This window comes from Saccostrea echinata, unplaced genomic scaffold (genome assembly GCF_033153115.1).
Source record: "Saccostrea echinata isolate AGI-Se365-2 ecotype Australia unplaced genomic scaffold, CSIRO_AGI_Sech_v1 ptg000054l, whole genome shotgun sequence".
In the NCBI taxonomy this organism is placed as follows: Eukaryota; Metazoa; Mollusca; class Bivalvia; order Ostreida; family Ostreidae; genus Saccostrea; species Saccostrea echinata.
The window spans coordinates 24,882,479-24,908,610 of NW_026889803.1; the positions used below are offsets into that span (position 1 = coordinate 24,882,479).

The 26,132-nt window shown below is 34.6% G+C and overlaps 1 protein-coding gene across 1 annotated transcript in view; it reads left to right on the plus strand.

Annotated features, from left to right (window-relative positions):
- The window catches only part of LOC133206148 (sodium-dependent serotonin transporter-like), a 172,494-nt gene that overhangs the window by 141,122 nt on the left and 5,240 nt on the right, over positions 1-26,132 (plus strand). The window contains exons 8-11 of the mRNA XM_061342080.1: positions 2,040-2,152; positions 2,285-2,413; positions 2,551-2,650; positions 2,742-2,842. Of these exons, the coding sequence (XP_061198064.1) occupies positions 2,040-2,152; positions 2,285-2,413; positions 2,551-2,650; positions 2,742-2,842 (443 nt within the window). The remainder of the gene's footprint in view (positions 1-2,039; positions 2,153-2,284; positions 2,414-2,550; positions 2,651-2,741; positions 2,843-26,132) is intronic.

The following is a 26,132-nucleotide window of genomic DNA, read 5'->3' on the forward strand; positions in this document are numbered from 1 at the left end:
ATCAATGAAGCGGAACGAAATGCAAACTTGATCTGTAACTCATCAAGATACACTCACATACCAAACATCAGCTCAATATCTGCAAGCGTTTAGGAAAAAAGTGCGGAAAACCAAGTGGGACAGACTGACAGACAGACAGAGGGACAGACAGACAGACGGACGGACAGACGGACGGACAGACTCAGAGGAAACCTATAGTCCCCTCCGGTTTCACCGGTAGGGGACTAATAAAATGTACTGGCCAAGATCTGGATGATTTGTACTTTTCAACTTGAGATTAAAACCAGATTTTTGCTACTGACTTTTTTTTTCAAATTATCAACAAACCATGCGGGAAATGCATAAAGTTCGATAAAGTTCTATCATCTGAAGTTGTACGTCCAATTTGTAAATTAGAAAACGTACAGAATGTGAAATTTAACGTTTGTTTCAATCATTGCCGAGATTGTAGCAGGACTTGTTTTATCTCTTAATTGACGCTTTTCAGATTAACTGCAAAATATTGTTCTTATTCTGAGAATTTAATTTAGACTTGACTTCAATGCATATATAGTTATAGTTTCATATATTTCGAAAAATTTCAAATGTTTGAATTTATATACATCTACATATAAATAAATTTTCTGCAAACTTTTTAACCATACCAATCAAACTCAACATTAAAATTTATTAATAGTTCAATTTTTTATATCGGTCCCCTTGAAAAGTCTGCTTTAAAGTCTGAAGTCCGAAGTCCGCTGTACGCTATTTCGCAAATGTCCAATAGGGCCAAGTACAGTTTAGTTGGGTAAATAGGATTTAGCTTGTCCATCTGTCTATGCAATCTTATCCGGGCTAAAACTTATTAGTCCCCTACCGGTGAAACCGGAGGGGACTATAGGTTTCCTCTGAGTCTGTCCGTCCGTCTGTCTGTCTGTCCGTCTGTCTGTCCCTCTGTCTGTCTGTCAGTCTGTCCCACTTGGTTTTCCGCACTTTTTCCCTAAACGCTTGCAGATATTGAGCTGATTTTTCGTATGTGAGTGTTTCTTGATGAGTTACAGATAAGTTTGCATTTCGTTCCGCTTCATTGATTTTTGACGGAATTACGGCATTTTCAATTTTTACGGGTTTTCCGCAATTTTCTTCTAAACGCTTGTAGATATTGAGCTGATTTTTGGTATGTGGCTTTACCTTGATTAGTTATAGATCAAGTTTGCATTTCGTCCCGCTTCATTAATTTTTGACGGAATTATAGCATTTTCAATTCTTAACGGGAACCAGATTACACTTGCCGGTAGGGGACTAGTATTGCTAATGCAATACTCTCAGAATGCTTGTTTATCGAGAATCATTGGAAGCCCATACTTGTTACAGAGATTGTTTATGACCCCAGAATATGTCTTGACCTCGATGAAAGATCATTTTGGCAAGTTCAAGGTCAATGACAGAAAAAGTATAGTATTCTTGTATGGGCTATAACTTTGTAATAAAGAATCATTGGAAGCTCATACTTGGTACAACGAATATTTATGACTTGAGGGTGTGAAATGGCCTTGACTAAGTGTCATTTCGGGAAGTTCAAAGTCACTGGCAGAAAAAGCATAACATTCTTATTTAGGCTGTAACTTTGTAAAATCATTGGAAGCTCATACTTTGTACAAAGGTTGTTTATGACGTGAGTGTGTGTCATAACCTTGGCCCCAATTCATTGTGGCAAAGTCAAGGTCTCTAGTATAAAAAGTGTAAAATACATGACAGGTCTTTAATTTTCTAATGGAGAAACATTGGGTGTAATATGTTAAAAGTTTACTTGTGACCAGAGGATGTGTCATTCTTAAACCAAGGCCTTTTGGCAAGTTCAAGGTCAGATTTACAAAATTTGAATGGGCATTTAAAAAAACATTCTAGCAGAGAGGGGGGATTGTTTTGTAATACTGTTCACAGTACCTCCAGTTTTATACTTCTATGGATCCTTTACAATGTTGTATAATACTCAGGTGACCGTTAAGGCCCTTGGGCCTCTTGTTATATTTTAACTTTCTGTCCACCTTTATTTTCAGGCCCAGGTCTTGTGTTTGTGGTTTACCCAGAGGTCATTGCAACTCTGACTGGATCGGTGTTTTGGTCTGTTATCTTCTTTCTTATGCTTATCACTCTTGGTTTAGACAGCACTGTAAGTACAAAAAAATCTGCTTTTTGTTTATACTTTGTTAACTGTGATTTAAACTTAGATACTTGAGTATTTCAATATGTCACATCTTCATAAGGTAGTTTTTAACAACTAACAATATCACCTGAATTTCAGTATGGGGGATTGGAGGCCATTATTACTGGAATTTGTGACGAATATCCAAACATCAAACGCCATAGGGAATTGTTTGTCCTTGCTTTGATATTGTTGTGCTTTTTAGGAGCACTGCCAACTGTTACAGATGTAAGTACACCAAAATTTATACCCACCAACTTTGGATCAACTGCATTGCAGAGGATATTTAAGTGGATTACAGTTAGCCCAAAGTATTGTTGACTTTTCGTAGTACACATGTACTATAGTTATTTTATTTCTTTCAGGGTGGCCAGTATGTCATTAATTTGTTGGACAACCATGCTGCTCCAATTTCTTTGCTTTTTATTTGTTTCATAGAGGCCATAGCTGTCAATTGGTTTTATGGTATGCAAAATTATAGTCATTGTCAGATCTTAAAAATTGATATGACTACTCATTAAAAACTGGATTTTATGTGTATTTTTTTTCCAAATAGGCTGTCAAAAATTTTCTAATGACGTCGAAAGTATGCTTGGTCATCAGCCAGGCATCTTTTGGAAAGTGTGTTGGATTGGAATCTGTCCTGTCTGTCTATTGGTGAGTATTTAATTTTGTGCCAAGGAGAGGGGTGCATACTGTTTTACCCTTGTGTGTCTGTCTCTGTGTGTGTGTGTCTGTCCATAACAAATTTTTCGTCGCAGTTTTCTTAACAACTACTCATCGCAGATGCTTGAAATTTAAGAACACTCTTTGTTTAGGCATGCCATATGGTGGGATTCATTTTTGCATGAATCCGTTTTCAACTTCCTGTTAATCCGTGCGTCCGTCCGTACCATACATAACAAATTTTCGTCACGGTTTTCTCAGCAATTACCACAGATGCTTGAAATTTTAACACACTCTTTATTGAGGCATGCCATATGCTGGGATTCATTTTTTGTACGAATCCGATGTCAAATTCCTGTTTATCCATGCGTCTGTTCGTTTCATACATAACAATTTTCGTCGGTTTTCTCAGCAACTTATCATTGCAGATGCTTGAAATTTTAGCACACTCTTTGTTGAGGCATGCCATATGGTGGGATTCATTTTTATATAAATCTGCTGTCAACTTCCTGTTTTACTGTGCGTCTGTCCCTACCATACACATTCTTTGTTCATATGGTTGGATTTATTTTTATTTGAATCTGATGTCAACTTCCTCTTTATGTGTGAGTCTGTCTGTACAATATGTTACAAATTTTTGTTGCAGTTTTCTCAGCAACTACTCATTGCAGTTGTTGAAATTTTGGCACACTCTTTGTTGAGACATGCAATAAGGTTGAATTCATTTTTATAGGAATCTGATGTCAACTTCCTGTTCATCCTTGTGTATGTCCGTAGCTGAACTTGTGTATATTCACATCAGAGTGTATATTCACATCAGGGTTGGGGTATTACTAGTGAGCTTTGGCTCACAGACTTCTTGTTTATCTAAGGTTATCTATGTCTAGTTAGTTTGACTCTCTAACTCTCCTTTAAATTAGCAAAATATTAATGTCATTATGATAGTACTATTAGCTCATTAACCTTTGTGTTTAATTAATGTGTCTAATATTGCGTTGTTGATGAGTTGAAGTTTACTAGTTAGTACCACAAAATATGCGTATTAGACTATCAATTTAACTGGAGTTGATGTGCTTATAAAATTAGTGTGCGGCTGCACATGGTTAAGGCAAAACAATTGAGGGTGTGTAAATTGATAGACGTAGTTAGTTTGGTTGGTTGTGTTTCGAAGTTCTAAGTCATCTGAGTTACTGAAGTTACTATTGTTATGCTTTCATTCGTCGTAACGTTGTTCATTTCAGCTTCCTCTCTGCTGAACGAATTTCAATCAATTTTGGAAGACTAGTATAATATCTTTGTTTAGGGGGATGTCCAGCCTCCTTAGGTTCAGTGAGCAGGTCCAGTCCAAAGACTAAATCCACCTACGTAGCTCTTTATAGCTACTTAAAAATTTAAACCTACTCCAGGTAGCTTTTTTTTTTACCTACTTTTTGCTTTGATTGTATTTTGTGGTCAAAAGCTTGAACGGCGCAATATGATGAGTACCAAATTTCTTAACACAGTTCCACTGACGATGAATACGACAAAACATTTGGCCAAAAATGATTTCTTCCTAACTTATCAATTTTGCATCAAAACTGTAACTAATTAATTTCATTTTCTGGTAGCTAAGGATCAAAAGTTCAAAACTAAGTCTAAAAAGACTTACAAATCTCTGTATCAATTTGAAAACATCTTCATCATGCATTCTTAGATAAAATGTTTTGGGATGATTTTTCGTGCATTTCCTCTCCATTCTTCACTCTCGTAAAGTTTTCAAATTAAACCCTTAATTTTGCCGTGCATGTGCACAAGGTGTTAAAAGACAAGTTTGATCTGTTTTAAAGACGTGCCTTAATTATTATTATTTAATTTTATTTTCAAAGACAGTTAAAAGAAGGTAGAAGTAGCTACTTCAAGTAGGTTTAAATACCTAGGTACATTTAGCTATTTATAGCTACGTAGGTAGAAATAGTCTTTGGACTGGACCTGATGAGAACAAAAAGTAAATGTTTCTTGAAATGACTTAAGTATACTTTAATTGAATCAAATTTCATGTCCTTAGAATAAACAAAAAATAAATATGCATAACTGTTTTGTGTAGCATGTTTTGTGTAAATAATTTACACTTTTGCAGAATAATGTTTTTGATATTCTCTCTAGAACTGCGCATCTAAACTCTTCAGCAGAGCCTTAAAAAAAAGAAATTTGCAAAGTGTGCATTACTGTTCTCACTACAACCATTTAGTGAGAAAATATCTAAATTTTGCACTGTTAAATGCTAATTTCCAGTTCCAAACGAAGCACTGCTGTCTCTAAAATGAGTGAAAAGAACCATGAAAGTAGTTCGTGGACAGTAACACGTTTTTTTCATTTTTAGCACAGAATTTTTCCAGACAACTTTTTATTATGAAAGCACATAATGGTCTGGAGTGAAGAAACTTAAAACTGCAGACAAAGTAATACTACACTTCTATATTAAATTTATTTTAAAACTTAAAAGAGAAATACGATTGAAATATGTTTTAAATTAAATAAAAAACATTAAAAAGAGGAGTTATATGTAATATAGTAAATTTGAAGTAAATACAGTAATAATTATTATTGATCATGAGCAGTTGCTTAATTACGAAAGCCGGATAGGCTCGTTTTTGACAAGACAAAAAAAAATATTTAACTCGTTATAACGAGATAATTATCTCATAATAACGAGTTAATATCTCGTTATAACGAGTTAATATCTCGTTAAAACGAGTTAGTTATCTCGTTATAACGAGTTAGTTATCTCGTTATAACGAGTTAGTTATCTCCTTATAACGAGTTAGTATCTCGTTATGACGAGTTAGTATCTCGTTATGACGAGTTAGTTATCTCGTTATAACGAGTTAATTATCTCGTTATAATATAAAGAGTTAGTTATTTCGTTTTAACGAGTTAGTTATCACGTTATAACGAGTTAGGTATCTCGTTATAACGAGATAACTATCTCGTTATAACGAGTTAGTTATCTCGTTAAAACGAGCTAGTTATCTCGTTTTAACGAGTTAGTTATCTCGTTATATCGAGTTAGTATCTCGTTATAACGAGTTAGTATCTCGTTTTGACGAGTTAGTTATCTCGTTATAACGAGTTAGTTGTCTCGTTATAACGAGTTAGTTGTCTCGTTAAAACGAGTTAATTATTTCGTTTTAACGAGTTAGTTGTCACGTTATAACGAGTTAGTTATCTCGTTATAACGAGTTAATGTCTAGTTAAAACGAGTTAGTTATCTCGTTATAACGAGATAAAAATTGATCTAAAGAATTGATATATCTATGTAAAGAATAGACCATTATTTATAGGAAATATAAAGAAGCGAGTCGATCAAGTTTGTTTGAAGTGTGCATGATAAAGATTTTATGGAACAACAACATACTAGTTTTTTGTGTTACGCCTTTGATTATTATTGTTTATTGAAAAGACCGAAGACAAATATACGGAAACTTATGACCGCCTCATGTTGTTGTGTTATACCTTAAAATTGCGAAATAGAATTAGTGTCATCTTCAAATGGAATGTATATAACGTCAAAATTTTGTCAACTTGTACAAGGAGATCAGAAAAAATGATATACTCTGGCTGATTAAACTGCCCTGTTCAAGCTTTCTTGACTTTGTTAAAATTATTATAATTTTTGCGTAATATTTGTCGCAATAAAAAATGCATAGAAATAATCCCATTATTTTATATATTTAGAATTAATAATGTCGATATGATACCATTTGTTAGGCTTTAACGTCCATATTTTGATAATTCCTTGTCTGTTAACAAGGAATTATACCAGTTCAATTTTATCGTCTTAAAGGGGCAAGATCAAAATTCAATGTCTGACAAAAAACTAAATTCACGTTGTTTTCATCATCAATCCCTCCTTCCCCTCAATAATAAATATTGTAATATATTGTAATATATCACTTTATTTTATACGTAATATTGTGCGGTCGTCCAGTTCTCATACTATGTTCATCATGTGCCTACCAGAAAAGTTGTTCGTTTACGATTTTATTGAAAATGATATGTTAGCTTATCTTAATACGATTGTAGTAAAAGCTATTATCATCATATCTTACCTGTTGTTGCTTCATGTAAAGTCGTAGGGTTTATAATATCAGGGATAAGAGGGTGGATTTTACATTGCATGTTTAGGTAGCCATCATACTTTACTTGGATCGCCACTTCCGGTTTAGTGACATATTTACTATTGTAATATATGATTCAAGTTTAGAACATTGGATCAGATTCTACATTTTAATTTGAGTTGTGCGTTTTGAGGCTATAAGTAGTTCTTTATTGTCAGCATTAACTTTATTATCAGTCAGCTTAATCGGAACTACATTTGTTTACGCTCTCGATGGTAGTTACGATATTCATACGCTACATTGTTCAGTACCTATTGTACAGCCTAGGGATGCTTTATAAACATTGAAGGTATTAATTTATTCGTCAAGTCAAGTTTATTTTATGTATTCTATTTCCAGTTGTTAATTTTACATTGTTATATTTGTTACGATATTGTACGGTAGCTTGTGTGGCAAAAGTAGTTCTGTGTGGGAACTTGTGTGGGAACTCAGCTTCCCGTAAAAGCTGTTGATTGGTTGATAGTTCGTATGGCATATTTTCATTGGATAATTTGTGTCATGTGACAGGGGATAGGAGGTTATATAAGCAAGCGCGTACTACGTTACGACAGATTTCAGCTAGTTGTACGGCGGCAACATTTAAAAAGATAAAGAAGAAAACAAAGACGGTGAGATACTTATAATGTAAATTACACGTAATTAGCCTAGTAAGAAATCTTCTACCACAATGGACGACCTAAACTTGTGTTTCTGAAGAATCAGCAATGTTTTCTTTTGTGGTTATTTGTGTACTGCCTATATTTTTATGCTAATGAGATGCTGTACGTACAATAGATGATAAGTATGACTGATCATTCATCTTAAGTATTATTCCACCAAGTATCTACAGAGAGAGGAGCCTGGTCTATTTTACATGAGAGATTAAATTGGTGCATCCTGGTAAATAGGTGATTACTTAGAAGAAGCAATGACCTGTATACATGCTGAGGATTCAGAAATACTAGCCACCCCTTGGGTAGCTTACAAAATATGATGAATCTCAAGCACTTATACTGTACTTATCACTTAATAATTTATATATTTCTTTTGTTTATTAAAAAAAAGAAACATTTTAATATACCAATTTGGCATGAAATCTCACGTACAATATGTATTTTTGTGTTATTATCAATGCGTAGAATAAAAGACTTTTGGGTCTCTTTATTCTACGGAAGCCACAATAACAAGAGGCCCAGGGGCGACATCGCTCACCTGAGCACTCTGGCTAGGAAAAAGCAGAAATCAGTTCAGTCTTGAAAAGTTTAAATATAAAACTGGTTTGGGGGGGGGATATTTGAACTAACTTGAATCTAAACTTTATAGGGATGCTTTTGAATTAATATGACAAATAATGGCTTTGCTGTTCTTAAGAGGAAAATTTTGATTGATATATCCTTTATATTCCTTTGTATGATCCCCTGTTATGGCCCCTCTATTCTCCAGGGGATCATGATTTGCACAAATTTGAATCTACATTACCTATTTAAATATGACTATTCCTGGCTTTGCTGTTCTTGAGAAAAGGATTTTTAAAGATGTTCCCTATATATTCCTATGTAAAACTTTGATCACCCATTGCCGCCCCACCCTACCCCTGGGGGTCATGATTTGAACAAACTTGAATCTACACTACTTGAGGATGCTTCCATATAAATATGACCAATCATGGCTTTGCTGTTCTTGAGAAGAAGATTTTTCAAGATTTTTCCTATGTTTTCTTATGTAAAACTTTGATCACCCATTGTGGCCCCACCCTACCCCGGGAGGTCATGACTGGAACAAACTTGAATCTACACTACCTGAGGATTCTTCCATATAAATATGACCCATCATGGGTTTGCTGTTCTTAAGAAGAAGATTTTTAAAGATTTTTCCTATATTCCTATGTAAAACTTTGATCGCTCATTGTGGCCCCACCCTTCACCCGGGGGTCATGATTTGAACAAACCTGAATCCACACTACCTAAGGAAGCTTCCATATAAATATGACAAATCATGGCTTTGCTGTTCTTGAGAAGAGGATTTTTAAAGATTTTTTCTATATATTCCTATGTAAAACTTTGATTGATCGCTCATTGTGGCCCCACCCTTCACCCGGGGGTCATGATTTGAATAAACTTGAATCTACACTACCTGAGGATGCTTCAATATAAGTTTCATATTTTCAAGCACAGTGGTTTTTGAGAAGAAGTTTTTAAAATGATGCCATTAATTTTTCATGAATTCATAATTATCTCCCCTTGGAAGAAGGCGTGGCCCTTCATTTGAACAAACTTGAATCCCCTTTACCCAAGGATACTTTGTGGCAAGTTTGGTTGAAATTGGCCCAGTGGTTCTTGAGAAGAAGATGAAAATTTGAAAAGTCTATGACAACGACGACTACGACAACGACGACAGACAACGGACAAATTTCAATCAGAAAAGCTCACTTGAGCCTTCGGCTCAGGTGAACTAAAAAGGTGAAGGTCAGCAGGCTGAAATATAGTGCATGTAGGAAATTCACATGCCTCCTTTTGACAACAGTAAAAACAGTTGACATCTTTGTGATCCTTTTTGGGTACAGAATGAAAGTTTAATGTCTAAAGTTTACAATATGATACGCATTGATTAATGTGTATTTAAATCATAAATTATGCCTAGAAATATGTAATGTCAAGGAGTGAATTTATGTATTTTACTTTTACTTTGATGTTTCAGAATTTGTGCTTATTTATCAATTTGACATCTCTCCCCCTCCAGTCCCACGGTATCAATGACAGTATTTTAAGTTTTATATTCAGCGTAGCGAGAAATTTCCTGTCTTGAGAATTGCGCCTAAATTAATGTCAACCATTTTTCTTTTAATGTTACAATTTCAGTTTTATTTCATTTCATTGGCTATCTTTAGAAATATGGGAGGAGTTTGGGGGAAAGAGATGAGATGTGTGTGTCTGTTAGTTTTGAGTCTTAGAGTAGAGTTTTAGTGAGATGAATGTTACTTCTTGGAAATTCATGAATAAAGAACCACAAACATGTAGTGACGAGTGTTTTCTTGGAAGGCATAATCACATCGTCACAATATTGTATCGTGAGACAGGATTTTTAGCTCACCTGAGCCAAAGGCTCAAGTGAGCTTTTCTGATCAAAATTTGTCCGTTGTCTGTCGTTGTTGTTGTCGTCGTTGTTATTGTAAACTTTTCATATTTTCATCTTCTTCTCAAGAACCACTGGGCCAAATTCAACCAAACTTGCCACAAAGTATCTTTGGGTGAAGGAGATTCACGTTTCTTCAAATGAAGGGCCACGCCCTCTTTCAAGGGGAGATAATTAGGAATTAAGGAAAAATAATGGCATCATTTAAAAATCTTCTTCTCAAGAACCACTGGGCCAGGAAAGATGAAACTTATGTGGAAACATCCTCAGGTAGTGTAGATTCAAGTTTGTTAAAATCATGATCCCCGGGGGTAGGGTGGGGCCACAATGGGGGATCCAAGTTTTACATAGAAATATATAAGAAAATATCTTTAAAAATCTTCTTCTTAAGAACAGCAAAGCCATGATTGGTCATATTTATATGGAAGCATCCTCAGGTAGTGTAGGTTCAAGTTTGTTCAAATCATGACCCCCGGGGGTAGGGTGGGGCTACAATGGGGGATCAAAGTTTTACATAGAAATATATAGGAAAATATCTTTAAAAATCTTCTTCTTAAGAACAGCAAAGGCATGATAGGTCATATTTATATGGAAGCATCCTCAGGTAGTGTAGATTCAAGTTTGTTCAAATCATGACCCCCGGGGGTAGGGTGAGGCCACAATGGGGGATCAAAGTTTTACATAGAAATATATAGGAAAATATCTTTAAAAATCTTCTTCTTAAGAACAGCAAAGCCATGATTGGTCATATTTATATGGAAGCATCCTCAGGTAGTGTAGATTCAAGTTTGTTCAAATCATGACCCCCGGGGGTAGGGTGGGGCCACAATGGGGGATCCAAGTTTTACATAGAAATATATAGGAAAATATCTTTAAAAATCTTCTTCTTAAGAACAGCAAAGCCATGATTGGTCATATTTATATGGAAGCATCCTCAGGTAGTGTAGATTCAAGTTTGTTCAAATCATGACCCCCGGGGGTAGGGTGGGGCCACAATGGGGGATCAAAAATTTACATAGAAATATATAGGAAAATATCTTTAAAAATCTTCTTCTTAAGAACAGCAAAGCCATGATTGGTCATATCTATATGGAAGCATCCTCAGGTAGTGTAGATTCAAGTTTGTTCAAATCATGACCCCCGGGGGTAGGGTGGGGCCACAATGGGGGATCCAAGTTTTACATAGAAATATATAGGAAAATATCTTTAAAAATCTTCTTCTTAAGAACAGCAAAGCCATGATTGGTCATATTTATATGGAAGCATCCTCAGGTAGTGTAGATTCAAGTTTGTTCAAATCATGACCCCCGGGGGTAGGGTGGGGCCACAATGGGGGATCAAAAATTTACATAGAAATATATAGGAAAATATCTTTAAAAATCTTCTTCTTAAGAACAGCAAAGCCATGATTGGTCATATCTATATGGAAGCATCCTCAGGTAGTGTAGATTCAAGTTTGTTCAAATCATGACCCCCGGGGGTAGGGTAAGGCCACAATGGGGGATCCAAGTTTTACATAGAAATATATAGGAAAATATCTTTAAAAATCTTCTTCTTAAGAACAGCAAAGGCATGATTGGTCATATTTATATGGAAGCATCCTCAGGTAGTGTAGATTCAAGTTTGTTCAAATCATGACCCCCGGGGGTAGGGTGAGGCCACAATGGGGGATCCAAGTTTTACATAGAAATATATAGGAAAATATCTTTAAAAATCTTCTTCTTAAGAACAGCAAAGGCATGATAGGTCATATTTATATGGAAGCATCCTCAGGTAGTGTAGATTCAAGTTTGTTCAAATCATGACCCCCGGGGGTAGGGTGAGGCCACAATGGGGGATCAAAGTTTTACATAGAAATATATAGGAAAATATCTTTAAAAATCTTCTTCTTAAGAACAGCAAAGCCATGATTGGTCATATTTATATGGAAGCATCCTCAGGTAGTGTAGATTCAAGTTTGTTCAAATCATGACCCCCGGAGGTAGGGTCGGGCCACAATGGGTGATTAAAGTTTACAGAGTAAATATAAAGGAAAAAATCTTTCTCTCAAGAACAGAAAAGCCATGATTAGTGAAATTGATATGGAAGCATCGTTGGGTAGTATAAAATGAAATTTGTTGAAATGAGCGCCCCCAGGGGTAGGGTGGGGCCACAATTGGGGATAAGATTTTTACAAATGAATATATGGGAAAAAATTTTCTGCTCAAGAACAGCAAAGTCATTTGTTATATTGATATGAAAGCATTGTTAGGTAGTTTAAAATCCCCCATCCCCCCCCCTCTCCCCCGTTAACTTTTCAATACTGAACTGATTTTTGCTTTTTTTCCCAGCCAATGTGCTCATGTGAGCGATGTGGCCCATAGGCCTCTTGTTGATATTTTCACTCGTGCTTCGCACTCATGAAAATATATATATAAAAAAAATCCTTTTCCACTCGTGAAATAAATTCCATATCAACTACAAAACATTGAATATCCTCTATTTATTACCCCCCCCCCCCCCTCAAAAAAAATATTCAATCTGTTTTTGAAATAAAAATTATATGCTTGCAAAGTATACAAGATAAATATTGAGATGAGGAAAATAATTAACGACATTGCTTCAATGTTGTATTAATAATATACATGTAGTATTAGGCCTATTCGTTGATCAATCCTAAGTAAAAAGATTATAAAAGTGAACTGGCTTTGTAAACTCTGTAACCTTTTTTTTTTGCTTTGTAAACTCTGGTTTGATGTTTTGTCACCATGTGGTAAACATAGGATCCGCAAAATAGACATGAATCTCAAACAGGTCTACGTGAATTTCCACAGCTTTGACCCCACCCCAGCCCCCTCCCGCAAAAAATATAAACAGAGAATCATGACAGATTATTAGATAAAATATCAATATCAGCAGATCAGATTTAACGTCTTATTACTTAGAAGGATGCAACATCATTTTTGCTTCATCATTCCTCATCATCGTGGACAATGTGCATAAGCTTAGTCACAAAGTTCAAGGGGGTGGGGGTGGGGGTTAAACCAAGTACAAAATTTGACAAGCAAAAGAAAAACAAGAGATTTGATATTCCAACTACGAGTATTCGCCATTATTTTCGGGAGATATTTACTCAGGTAAAAATAAATCTGGAGGAAGGGGCACAATGATACTCTTGACCGCCCCCTTCTCGAAAGTGGTGGTAGGGACATTAGCCCCCCCCCCCCCCTATTACTACGCCTATGATCTAACTGCTGATGTCCCACCATCCCCCTTCTTCAAAACATTTCTGAATCATCTCAAAAATAACATATGTATCACACTGTAATCGTATATATTAATATATGTTGCATAAGCGCCTGCGATATGTTGCACTTATATTGTATCTGATATTTAATTTCAGCGGTATAGAAATTGATATATGAAAGTGTATAAGTCGTCCAAAACATGTCGAAATAGTGTCATTCATCAGAAATAGTTGTCATAAATAAATAGCCAAAGTTTGAAGCAAGTATATTTGGCAATATTATTTTGAGAAAAATATCGCGTCCTAATTCAACAATTTGAGGTGGCGTTCACGAATTAATGTGTAAATGTGTTCGCCTTAGAGTTGCTTTACTTATCAAAATATGATTATTGATAGCGAGATAGTTCAAGATTTAATCATAAGTAAACCCAGAGCAAATTAAATTTTCAACCATTTATCAATTATTTAAGTTAAATTTGACTGATAATCCAATGGCATTAAAAACTACAGCCATTTTTATTCCTATAGTGCTATTAAATCTCGAATATAAAGAGAAAACTATCTCGTTATAACGAGATAACTAACTCGTTATAACGAGATAATTTTCTCGTTATAACGAGATAACTAACTCATTTTATCGAGATAACTAACTTGTTTTAACGAGATACTTATCCGTTATAACGAGATAACTAACTCGTTATAACGAGATAATTATCTCGTTATAACGAGTTACTTATCTCGTTCAAATGAGTTATTTATCTCGTTATATAAGATAATTTCGTTATAACGATATAATTATCTCCTTATAACGAGATAATCATTTCGTTATATCGAGATAACTAACTCGTTATAACGAGATAACTAACTCGTTATAACGAGATACTACCTCGTTATTACGAGATAACTATCGCGTTATAACGAGTTAATTTTTATCACCTTGTCAAAAATGAGCCTTTCCGGCTTTCACACTTAATAGTGTGTTGTTATAACATATTCTTCGATTCTTTGCTTCCAGGCAATTATCACAGTGAAAAATTCACTGTTCCAGACAAAAACTTTATTTTGGACTTCACTCACAGGACGAAAAATCATCTTTAAGCAATCGCTTAATGTTTGCTTAATGGTGGCTTATAGAAGTTAATTCCTTTAAGCCACCATTTAGCCACCATTAAGCTGCAGCTTCTAGGTGCTTAATGTCCAAACTTCATTAAGCTACCATGAAGCCAACTTTAAGCTGCAGCTTAATGGTGGCTTAATGTCCAAACTTAATTCAACCACCTTTACGCATCCTTTTTTCAAGTCTTTAAACTAACTTGTTAAGTTTAAAGTGTATTTCAATATCATTTACGCAAAATCGTATTCAGTTCATATTTTTGTCTCGCTGTATAATTCTAACATTTTTGTCAATGCGTAAAACTTCGGGCACTGAGAACAGCTTCTGCAAATGCCTCAAAACTTTCGCTACCAAAAATCACTTTGTTTAAATACTTGATGTTTTGAAATTATTTTTATCCATAAACACATAATATATATTAATTTTAAAAAAATCCCATTGTATTTTTCTTTTGTGTGTAGAGAGCCACGTTTCGCTGCTGAATTCATAGGAAATATTGTAATATAGAGTCATTTTCTTCTGAAAAAAAGATGTATATCTCTAAGTCTCTTAATTTTTCTTTGGGTAGAGAAATAAATAATTTGAATTAATTCGTGGTTAAGTACCATATTTTTTTTCTTTTAAAATAATGCAGAAGTAAGAATTTATCAAATTTAGTCGGTCTTCAATTTCAAAATCAATGTTTAGAAGAACAGCCGATCACATTAAAGATCACATCCGACCATATACACATTGGGAAGCAGGGTAAAATAGTGTACAGTATATCGACTGGTTAGCCAATAGACCTTAATAAGGTGTTCCCACCAGTCCCCGATCAGCTAACAGGAAACTATACACAACGTACAGTGACAGATTTTGATGATCAATTATTTTTACAAAAGTTAAAATTTAACTCAACCACATATCAAATTTTAAATTATGATTGTAGGCAAAAAGACAATTATTTTGATACCCATTATGATATAAAAAGAATTAAAACCGAAGATGATATGTTAAAAAAAGATATGTTATAAACTTAAATGTTACGTAAAGATTGTCAATTATTTAGCACACAAAAAGCCGTAGGCCTAAGTATCCGCAGCATATTTATAAGAACTAAAATAATACATCCCCACTGAAAATTTTGTAATTCTGAAGAGGGGTGACCTACATTTTAGCCAGTTTTATTGGAAATCTCATGTAATTGATGTTTAATATGTATATTCTCATGAAAGGCAAATATATTCATTTGCATATCATTTCTAATTGATGACATAATTATTTAAGTGATTAAATGCCGAGGGCAGATAAATCATGTCTGACTGAATACAGGGCTCAATTGTAAGCAAAATGTTTAAATAACTGCAGTTCTGAGAAAGTTTTTATTCTAATAATTCTTAAAAAGTTCAAAATACCTTAAATATTAAGAGATGCACTAGATTTGCTAGGAAAGTCATACCTGAAAACTCTTAATGAATGCAAAGTGTTCATCCTGTGAGTGTCCATGTTTTGTTCATTGTAAGAGGGGAGGGTTCAGTAAACATCTCCTTCTTGGGAATGCATTGTTGAAATACATTTTATTTTATAAAAACATACTAATACATGCATGTAGTAGCTTATTCTATAATTAATTATTATTTTCATCATCTTTTGAATTTTTTCATAAGCATTTCTTATTTAATAGCTTAAAATTATTATTATGTTTTAATAGAATTTACTCAGATAATAATGAAAAGAAATGTTCAAGAAATTTTAAAAAATATCTGCAGACAAGAATTAGTCTTATTATTCAAATATACTACATCAAAATTCTTTTCCTTCATTTTTTAGCATCATTAGAGCACAAAACATACCCCTTCCCCTTTTTCTACAGCATATCAAGACTGGATCTGACAATGGGGAGGGATATTTAGAAACATATTTCATCATTTTTTTTCACTTATAATTTTGCACATTTCCTGCATTTTCAATGTATTTTCTATTGAAATATATTGTACAGTAATTTTAATAACATATCCCAGTAGTAACCTCTCAGTTACACCAAAAAGCACAACTTTTATTTCAAGCCAGCAGTGGTGAGATGACTGAAATCGGCTTTGCAGCTGGATTAGGCCCCTTATTTAAAAGCAAAGTAAACTTTTTACTTAACAAAACAGTCAAATATTGTTATGAATTATTCCATTAATTCTGATACATGCAATTTTGACAGATGATTAGTCAATCTATACCAATGTCTGCACTCATAAAACACATGGATTTAAATGAATTTCTCAAGCTGTAAGGGGGATATTGATCTATTTTGTGTATTGATGATGCCAATAAATATCAATAATGTATTATTAACAATATTCCCAATAAATTTCAGCATAAATAATCATTAAAAATCATTTACATGTACATTCATTGCAAATATGAAAGCTAGGGGGCAAAATTTTGGCATTTTTGCACCATATGCATGTGAAGTCCCCAGTGGGAACCCCAGTTTACCCAAACCCTCTGATTTTTATACAGATAGTACAAATTAACTAAAATATAATTCTAATGCCAAAAATATAGGAATTGATTGATTTGTTGGCTGTAATCAATATTTACCTATACAGTACATACCTAATCTATAGGACAAACACCACCAAATGTTTTCATATAGACTTCCATACAAAGTAAAGCCCCTGTCACTGATTCTTATATTAGTATTGAATTTTTGACAAATGACTTTCTTGTTGTGAAAGTTCGATATCTTGCAAAACAAAGCATGCCAGAAAAAATATACCGTGCCGCGGCACGTTTACTTTCAAATACCATTTATATACAACTAAATGCGTTCAGCGCCAAATGAAATCTCTAATCAAAGTGCATCCCTCCCTTCAAATTTTTACCTGTATCTCCTATATATCTCAAAGAAGCCTAAGTCTTGATATGAGATTTTTATCACCTTTATTTCACTTGTCAAATGCATAACAAGTCTTTTCTCTTAATGAACAATCATGTGCCCTGTAGCATTTCCTTCTCCGCACAACTTTGGGTGTCCAAAATGTCTGCGCCCATGTATATGGTTATGTAGGTGTTTTTCCACATTGGTGAATATGTGCGGATTATTCACTCGTATATGGAATATTCAACATGATAAAAATATACGGAAAGAAATGAAATATTCTTATATAATATTTATTTCACTGTTAATTTACAAATGGGAATTTATTAAGGATGGCAATCGAAAACAGAATTGCTAATCGGTTAACCGCAAGACGTTCCGACCGATTAATCGGTTAATCGTATCAAAATACAAATGTAAACATTTTTTGACATTTTTGTCAAGTACTTAGTCATATTCACAAGAAGACTAAAAAACGTTAGAAGTTGGAAACATTCTGTTTATCTTGATGAGGAAACTACATGTACATATATTTTATTTTATTTCAATTTCATTAGACAAGAAAAAACTAAGAAAAACATAAAACATGCATGCCTGTAAAATCAGATATTGGTAATTTTCCGGAGCAGATGGCACACTAGTTCATTCTGCACTGTTACCATAATTAAAACTGTCTGAACTTTAACTTAATGTACAATGTTTGTCTAATAATATAATTTAATAGATAACGGCAAAAGATAGACATACCAATTCACAGTGCTCAACGGTGATTTATTTAATATAATTAAAGAATTACAGGACAGTCGGGGTAACGGCATGGTGTTTTTAGAAACAGTAATTAACACTTCACAAACTGACCAATTACCCCTGATCTCAATCCGGAGAGCCATAATTACCTCCATATACATGTAAGCTTAAATAGATATGTGAAAAAAAGCTTAATTATCAACATTTATGCAGACGTTTCTTTTTTTTTAAGAAATGCATTTTAAGACAGTCAATTTTACAAATATTTCATTTTTTTTTTCAGACTAACCGATTACAGATTTTCTAACCGATTACCATTGTTCCGACCGAGTAATCGATTAACCGGTTACAAATTGCCATCCCTAGTAATTATATATTAAAGTCCTACGTGTAAAAGTCGAAATGCCAGTTATATTTACAATGTATAAATTTAAATTACTTATCAAATATTGATAAATTGTTGACAATTTCGACTGATACAATATTATGTTTCTGTGCATTGCGAATAGAGAATTCCGGGGGAGGGGGGGGGGTTATTATCGAGTGGAAACAGGTACGTATCGTTGCAAAAAGACATATGTATGGAGGTTACTTTAAGATCCCGCCCCCATTTTTTCACCCAATCCAACCCTGATAGAGGATTAACTAAAGGATCAAGAAAAGAGCCACCATGTAGGCAGTAACTTTTATTTAAGTCGCATTAAACACGTGGAATACGATATATTTTTAAATCAGGTGGATCACATGTAATTCCATAATTTAAAGATGAATCAATTTTTCATTCGACTCAAGTTAGAATTTCTTTTTTTTAATGTAATAAAATATTCGTACCTATATTACTACTAAGAAAATTGACTATATTAAGAAAGAAAACACATTTTCTAACTTCTTTTGATATCAAAAGTTTTGTTCTTTATTTTACCTGAACATCTAACTAAGCGCCAAGATTTATTTTCTCACTAAACTCGCGGTTTACCGAGGCATATGCGAACGCTATTTACAGCAAGACATTTTTTGCAAAATCTATCAACTTAAATTCCTCGCTATTCGCTACTCCCGTATTTTCTAGCTATTTTTGACAGGTACATTTTACGCAAGTTGATTTCGAATGATTTTTATCCATCTAAAGTACAAATATATAGATTTCTAAACAATACACATAATTTCACTCCCTACTTTTGACAGGTATTAGATTAATATTACATATTTGTTTGATTGTTTAACGTCCCTTCGATCGAGATTTGTTCACTCATATTGAGACACCACCATTTGCCGGTGGAGTACTGCTTTAGACCTGTTTTCGGCACTCAGGGCCTTTGAAGCACTGAATGATTTTTTTCCCATGACAGCACCTACCGCGACTCGGGACCTCGGTTTATAGGTCTTATCTGAAGGACCGATTTCTATGCAGAGGGATTCGAACCTGTGCCGAAAGGATCAACTCCTTTCTCTACGACTTTAGAGCAAACTCTATCCACTGCTCCACAGGGGCGAAAATTTTACATTTAAAAAAGAGTCCTATAAATGTGATTCTCCAAACCTACCTGAAGCATGCATCAGCTATGATTGCCTTATAAAAGACGTTAATGCACAACCTACATTGCACAAACATGGGGATATTGTCATGATTCCAGATGTTTTCTTTCCACCAACCTGTACATTACGCTATTCACCTACATACTTTGGACAGTCCCAGATTAATTAATGATGAAAATATAACCCAGATCCCAGATGATTTCTCCCATCTACGTTAGCTTGTATCAGCTAATGTTCCTGCACCAAAAAAAGCTAATACCCTTACAGACTTTTGACAGTCACATGATTAATTAAACATGAAGATATTGCTTTCTTTCAGTAGGTTTCTCCCACCTACCTGTAGTTTGTACCAGCTGAAATTCCAAAACAGTATACGCTGTTGATCAACATACTTTTGCTTGTTACCATTTTTATTTAACATGTCAATATAACCCTGATCCCAGACGAACTCTTCCACCTACCTGTAGTTTGTACCACCTTAGAATACTGTTCAATATACACCATTTCCTTACGTGCTTTGGATAGAAACAAGGTTTATTTAATATGAGAATATTTTCTTGAAGCCAGATAATTTCTCTCACCTACATATAGATTGAACCAGCTAATAGTCATACAGAAAACTCGCTAATACTCTACCTACTTTGCAGAGTCACAGGATTAATTAAACATAAGAATATCACCGTGATCTGAGATTTTTTCCTACACCTACCTGTAGCTTGTACCAGCTTGTATTCCATTACCAGTATACCCTATTCATCAGAAAACTTCTTATAGTAACCAGATTTAAATACTTGAAAATATAACCCTGATCCCAGATGATTTCTTTTACCTACCTGTAGCTTGTACCAGCTAAAATTCCAGCATAAAACATTCTAATACCCTACCTACCTTGCAGAGTCGCAAAACTAATTCAACAGAAGGTTTAAACCCTCATACCAGAAGTTTTCGGCTCACCTATCTGTAGTTTGTACCAACTTTAATTCCGGTTACAAACATGCCTATGCCCTACCTCCCCTGGACAGTCACAAGAGTACTTCAACATAAGGCCATAACCCTGAAAATAGATTTTTTCAACCACCTACCTGTAGTTTTTGCACCAGCTTAAATTCTAGATCAGTATACGTTACATGTATTACTTAGTCAGCACACTTCGCACAGTAACCAGCTTTATTTAACATGAATATATTACCCTGATACCAGATATTTTATCCCACCCAACCTACCTAACTAAACCTAACTAACTAACTAAAATTCCAGCATAAAATATGCTAATATGCTACATGCTTTGAATAGTCACTAGAGTAATTTAACAGAAGGTTATAACCCTCATGCCAGATGTTTTCTGCCACCTACTTGTAGTTTGTACCAACTAAAATTCCAGCATAGAATACGTTATTTACTAGCAATCTTTGTACAGCAGCCAGATTTATTTAACATGAAAATATTACTTTGATCTGAGATATTTTATCCCACCTACCTGTAGTTTGTACTTACTTAAAGTCTCAGCACAAAAAATGCTAATACCCTACCTACTTTGCACAAGAGTAATTTTGCAGAATGATATAACCTTGATACAAGATGTTTTCTGCCACCTACCTGTAGTTTGTACCAGCTAATAGTCCAAGACAAAACTCGAAAATACCCTACCTTATATGGAGAGTCACAAGATAAATTTAACCTGAAGATATGTCCCTGATCCCAGAGCCTTCGTCTTACTACTTGTACTTTGTACCAGGTAAGATCCCTGGCAATTATACGTAATAACCGTACCTGCCATTAATAGATACATGATTTATCTAGATAATATCCCTGAAAATATATGCTAGTATCCTACCTTCTATTTATCTTGATCATCGAGGGGTTTCCCTAACCTAATTGTAGTTTACACTACTTAATATTTCTACACGAAATACTCTTTTACTCAACCTGTAGACAATAACGAGATTAATTGATCATGAAGTTATAACCCGATTCCTGATTTTTCTCTTATACCTTAGTAGCTAAGGTTTCAGCATAATTCACGCTGATATCCTAGCCAACTTGGGCAGGATCCGTATTAAATTTTAAATCAATGTACAATTTACACATATACCTTTCAGTTTTCTCCAAAGTATTGGTTTTCATCAGTTTGGATTCCTCTATCATGATTGCAAGGAGAGTGATAAGATTTTAAATTTCTTGTCGAAAAGAAGAAATGAAATCTTCGCCAGGAAATAGTTTTTTTAAAAAGTTTTTTGCTTATACAGACAAGGATCTGTATATCCATAACCAGGTCTGAATTATCTATCACCAAGGTGTGTATGCCTATCACCAGGGTCTGTATTATCTATCACCAGTGTCTGTATACCTAATACAGACCCCGATGAGAGATATACAATTCCTGGTGATAGAACATACAGACCCTTGTGATTGATATACAAACCTTGTTGATAGATATTCAGACTCTGGTAATAGATAATACAGAGCCTGGTTATGGATATGCAGATCCTGGTGATGGGTATACAGACCCTGATGATAGATATACAAACCCTGGTAATAGATAATACAGACCCTGGTGAGAGATAATACAGACCCTGGTGATAGATAAAACAGACCCTGGTGATAGATATACAAACCCTGGTGATAGATAATACAGTTGGTCCCTGGTGATAGATATACAAAACTTGGTGATAGAACATACAGTTCCTGGTGATAGAAATACAATCCCTGGTGGCAGATAAAACAGACCCTGTTGAAAGATATACAAACCCTGGTGATAGATAATACAGACCCTGGTGATACAAATACAGACCCAGGTGATAGATATACAAACCCTGGTGATAGATAATACATACCTTGGTGATAGAAATACAGACCCTGGTCATAGGTAACATAGACCCTGGTGATAGATATACAGACCCTGGTGATGGGTATACAAACCTTGGTGATACAAAAACAGACCCTGGTGATAGGTACACATACACTTTAAAAATAATTAACTTGTATAAATAAAGTACATGATGATTATACACTTTTAAAGATTCATGTCCAAACAAAACTATCTGTGTAGGAATATAAAGAAGTGTAGACTACAGTTAGGTTAGGGAAAACCCTCGATGATCAAGATGAATAGAAGGTAGGATACTAGCGTATATATTCAGGGATATTATCTGGATAAATCATGTATCTATAAATGGCAGGTACGGTTATTACCTATAATCTTCATGTTAAATTTATCTTGTGACTCTCCATATAAGGTAGGGTTTTTCGAGTTTTGTCTTGGACTATTAGCTGGTACAAACTACATGTAGGTTGATGAAAAGTCTCTTTCATTAGTGTCATAATTTCATCGCCAAATAAATACTGTATCCATTTTGGGCATATATTTGGTAGAGATCTTATCTGGTACAAATTACAGGTAGGTGGGATAAAGCTCTGGGATCTTTGACATATCTTCATATTAAATTTATCTTGTGACTCTCCATAGAAGGTAGGGTATTACCGAGTTTTGGACAATTAGCTGGTACAACCTATAGGTAGGTTTGGGAAACCCTCTGGGATCAGGGATATATTTTTAATGCCAAATAAATCTTGTATCTATCAATGGCAAATATGGATATAGTATATATTTTGCAGGCATCTTATCTGGTACAAAGTACAGGTAGGTGGGAGAAAGCTCTGGGATTAGGGACATATCTTCATGTTACATTTATCTTGTGACTCTCCATAGAAGGTAGGGTATTTCCAAGATTTGTACGTGAATATTAGCTGGTACAAACTACAGGTAGGTTCTGGAAACTTCCTGGGATCAGGGTCATATTTTCAATGCTTAATAAATTGGAATCAATCAATGGCAGGTAGGGTAATAGCCTAATTTTGCAGGAATCTTATCTTGTACAAAGTACAGGTTGGTATGAAAAATATCTTGGATCAGGGCATATCTTCATACAAAATTTATCTTGTGACTCTCCATAGAAGGTAGGGTATTAATGAGTTTCGTACATGAATATTTGAATATTTGCTAGTGCAAACAACAGGTAGGTAGGGGAACCCTGTGGGATCAGGGTCATATTTTCATGTTGAATAAATCTAGTTACTGTGCGAAGTGTGCTGACTAATAACGTATACTGTTCTAGAATTTAAGCTGGTACAAACTACAGGTAGGTGGTTGAAAATATCTGTTTACAGGGTTATGGTCTTATGTTGAAGTACTCTTGTGACTGTCCAAGGGAGGAAGGGCATAGGCATGTTTGTAACCGGAATTAAAGTTGGTACAAACTACAGATAGGTGAGCCGAAAACATCTGGTATGAGGGTTTAAACCTTCTGTTGAATTAGTTTTGCGACTCTGCAAGGTAGGTAGGGTATTAGAATGTTTTATGCTGGAATTTTAGCTGGTACAAGCTACAGGTAGGTAAAAGAAATCATCTGGGATCAGGGTTATATTTTCAAGTATTTAAATCTGGTTACTATAAGAAGTGTGTTGATGAATAGGTATACTGGTAATGGAATATAAACTGGTACAAGCTACAGGTAGGTGGAAGAAAACATTTCAGATCACGATGATATTCTTATGTTTAATTAATCCTGTGCCTCTGCAAAGCAAGTAGAGTATTAACGAGGTTTGTGTATGACTATTAGCTGGTTCAATCTACAGGTAAGTGAGAGAAAACATCTGGCATCAAGATAATACTCTCATATTGAATAAACCTTGTTTCTATCCAAAGCACGTATGGAAATGGCGGATGTTGATCAGTATTCTAAGATGGTACAAACTACAGGTAGGTGGAAGAAATATTCCGTGATCAGGGTTATGTTGACATGTTAAATTAATCTGGTAACAGGCAAAAGTATGTTGATCATCAGCATATACTGTTTTGGGATTTCAGCTGTTACAAACTACAGGTAGGTTGGAGATACATATTGAAAGAACGTCTACTAATATCTTCAATCATTTAATTATTTAATTAATTATGTGTCTGTCAAATTCTCTAAGGGTAATAGCTTTTTTGGTGCAGGAACATTAGCTGATACAAGCTAACGTAGATGGGAGAAATCATCTGGGATCTGGGTTATATTTCATCGTTAATTAATCTGGGACTGTCCAAAGTATGTAGGTGAATAGCGTAAAGTACAGGTAGGTGGAAAAAAAACATCTGGGATCATGACAATATTCCTATGTTTCTGCAATATGTAGGTTGAGCATTAGCGTGTTTTATGAGGCAATCATAGCTGATACATGCTTCAAGTAGGTTTGAAGAATGACATATATAGGATCAGTTTTTTTTTTAAATGTAAAATTTTCGCCCTATGGCACAGTGGATAGAGAGTTTGCTCTAAAGTCGTAGAGAAAGGAGTTGATCCTTTCGTCACCGGTTCGAATCCTTCTGCGTAGAGATCGGTCCTTCAGATAAGACCTATAAACCGAGGTCCCGAGTCGCGGTAGGTGCTGTCACGGAAAAACAAAAATCACTCAGTGCTTAAAAGGCCCTGAGTGCCGAAAACAGGTCTAAAGCAGTCCTCCACCGGCAAATGGTAATGTCTCAATATAATAAAATCTCGATCGAAGGGACGTTAAACAATCAAACAAATATGTAATATTAATCTAATAACCTGCCAAAAGTAGGGAGAGAAATTATGTGTATTGTTTAGAAATCTATATATTTGTACTTTAGATGGATAAAAATCATTCGAAATCAACTTGCGTAAAATGTACCTGTCAAAAATAGCTAGAGAAGACGGGAGTAGCGAATAGCGAGGAATTTAAGTTGATAGATTTTGCAAAAAATGTCTTGCTGTAAATAGCGTTCGCATATGCCTCGGTAAACCGCGAGTTTAGTGAGAAAATAAATCTTGGCGCTTAGTTAGATGTTCAGGTAAAATAAAGAACAAAACTTTTGATATCAAAAGAAGTTAGAAAATGTGTTTTCTTTCTTAATATAGTCAATTTTCTTAGTAGTAATATAGGTATGAATATTTTATTAAATTGAAAAAAAGAAATTCTAACTTGAGTCGAATGAAAAATTGATTCATCTTTTAATTATGGAATTACATGTGATCCACCTGATTAAAAATGCATCGTATTCCACGTGTTTAATGCGACTTAAATGAAAGTTACTGTTTACATGGTGGCTCTTTGCTCAATCCTTCATTTAATCCTCTATCAGGGTTGGATTGGGTGAAAAAATAGGGGCGGGGATCTTAAGGTATCCTCTATACATATACATGTCTTTTTTGCAACGATACGTGCCTGTTTCCTCTCGATAATAGCACCAACCAACCAACCAACCCCCCCAACCCCCTAACCCCCCGGCATTCTCTATTCGCAATGCACATAAACATAAAATTGCATCAGTCGAAATACAAATCAATATTCAAAGAAATTATATCTGATAGTATAGTTCAATGACTTTTATTTTGAATTTAAATAAATCCACAATTGTCAACAATTTATCAGTATTTGATAAATAATTTAAATTCACACATTGTTAATATAGACTGGGATTTCGATTTTTACGCGAGGGACTTAATTTTTAATTACCCAATTGTAAATTAACAGTG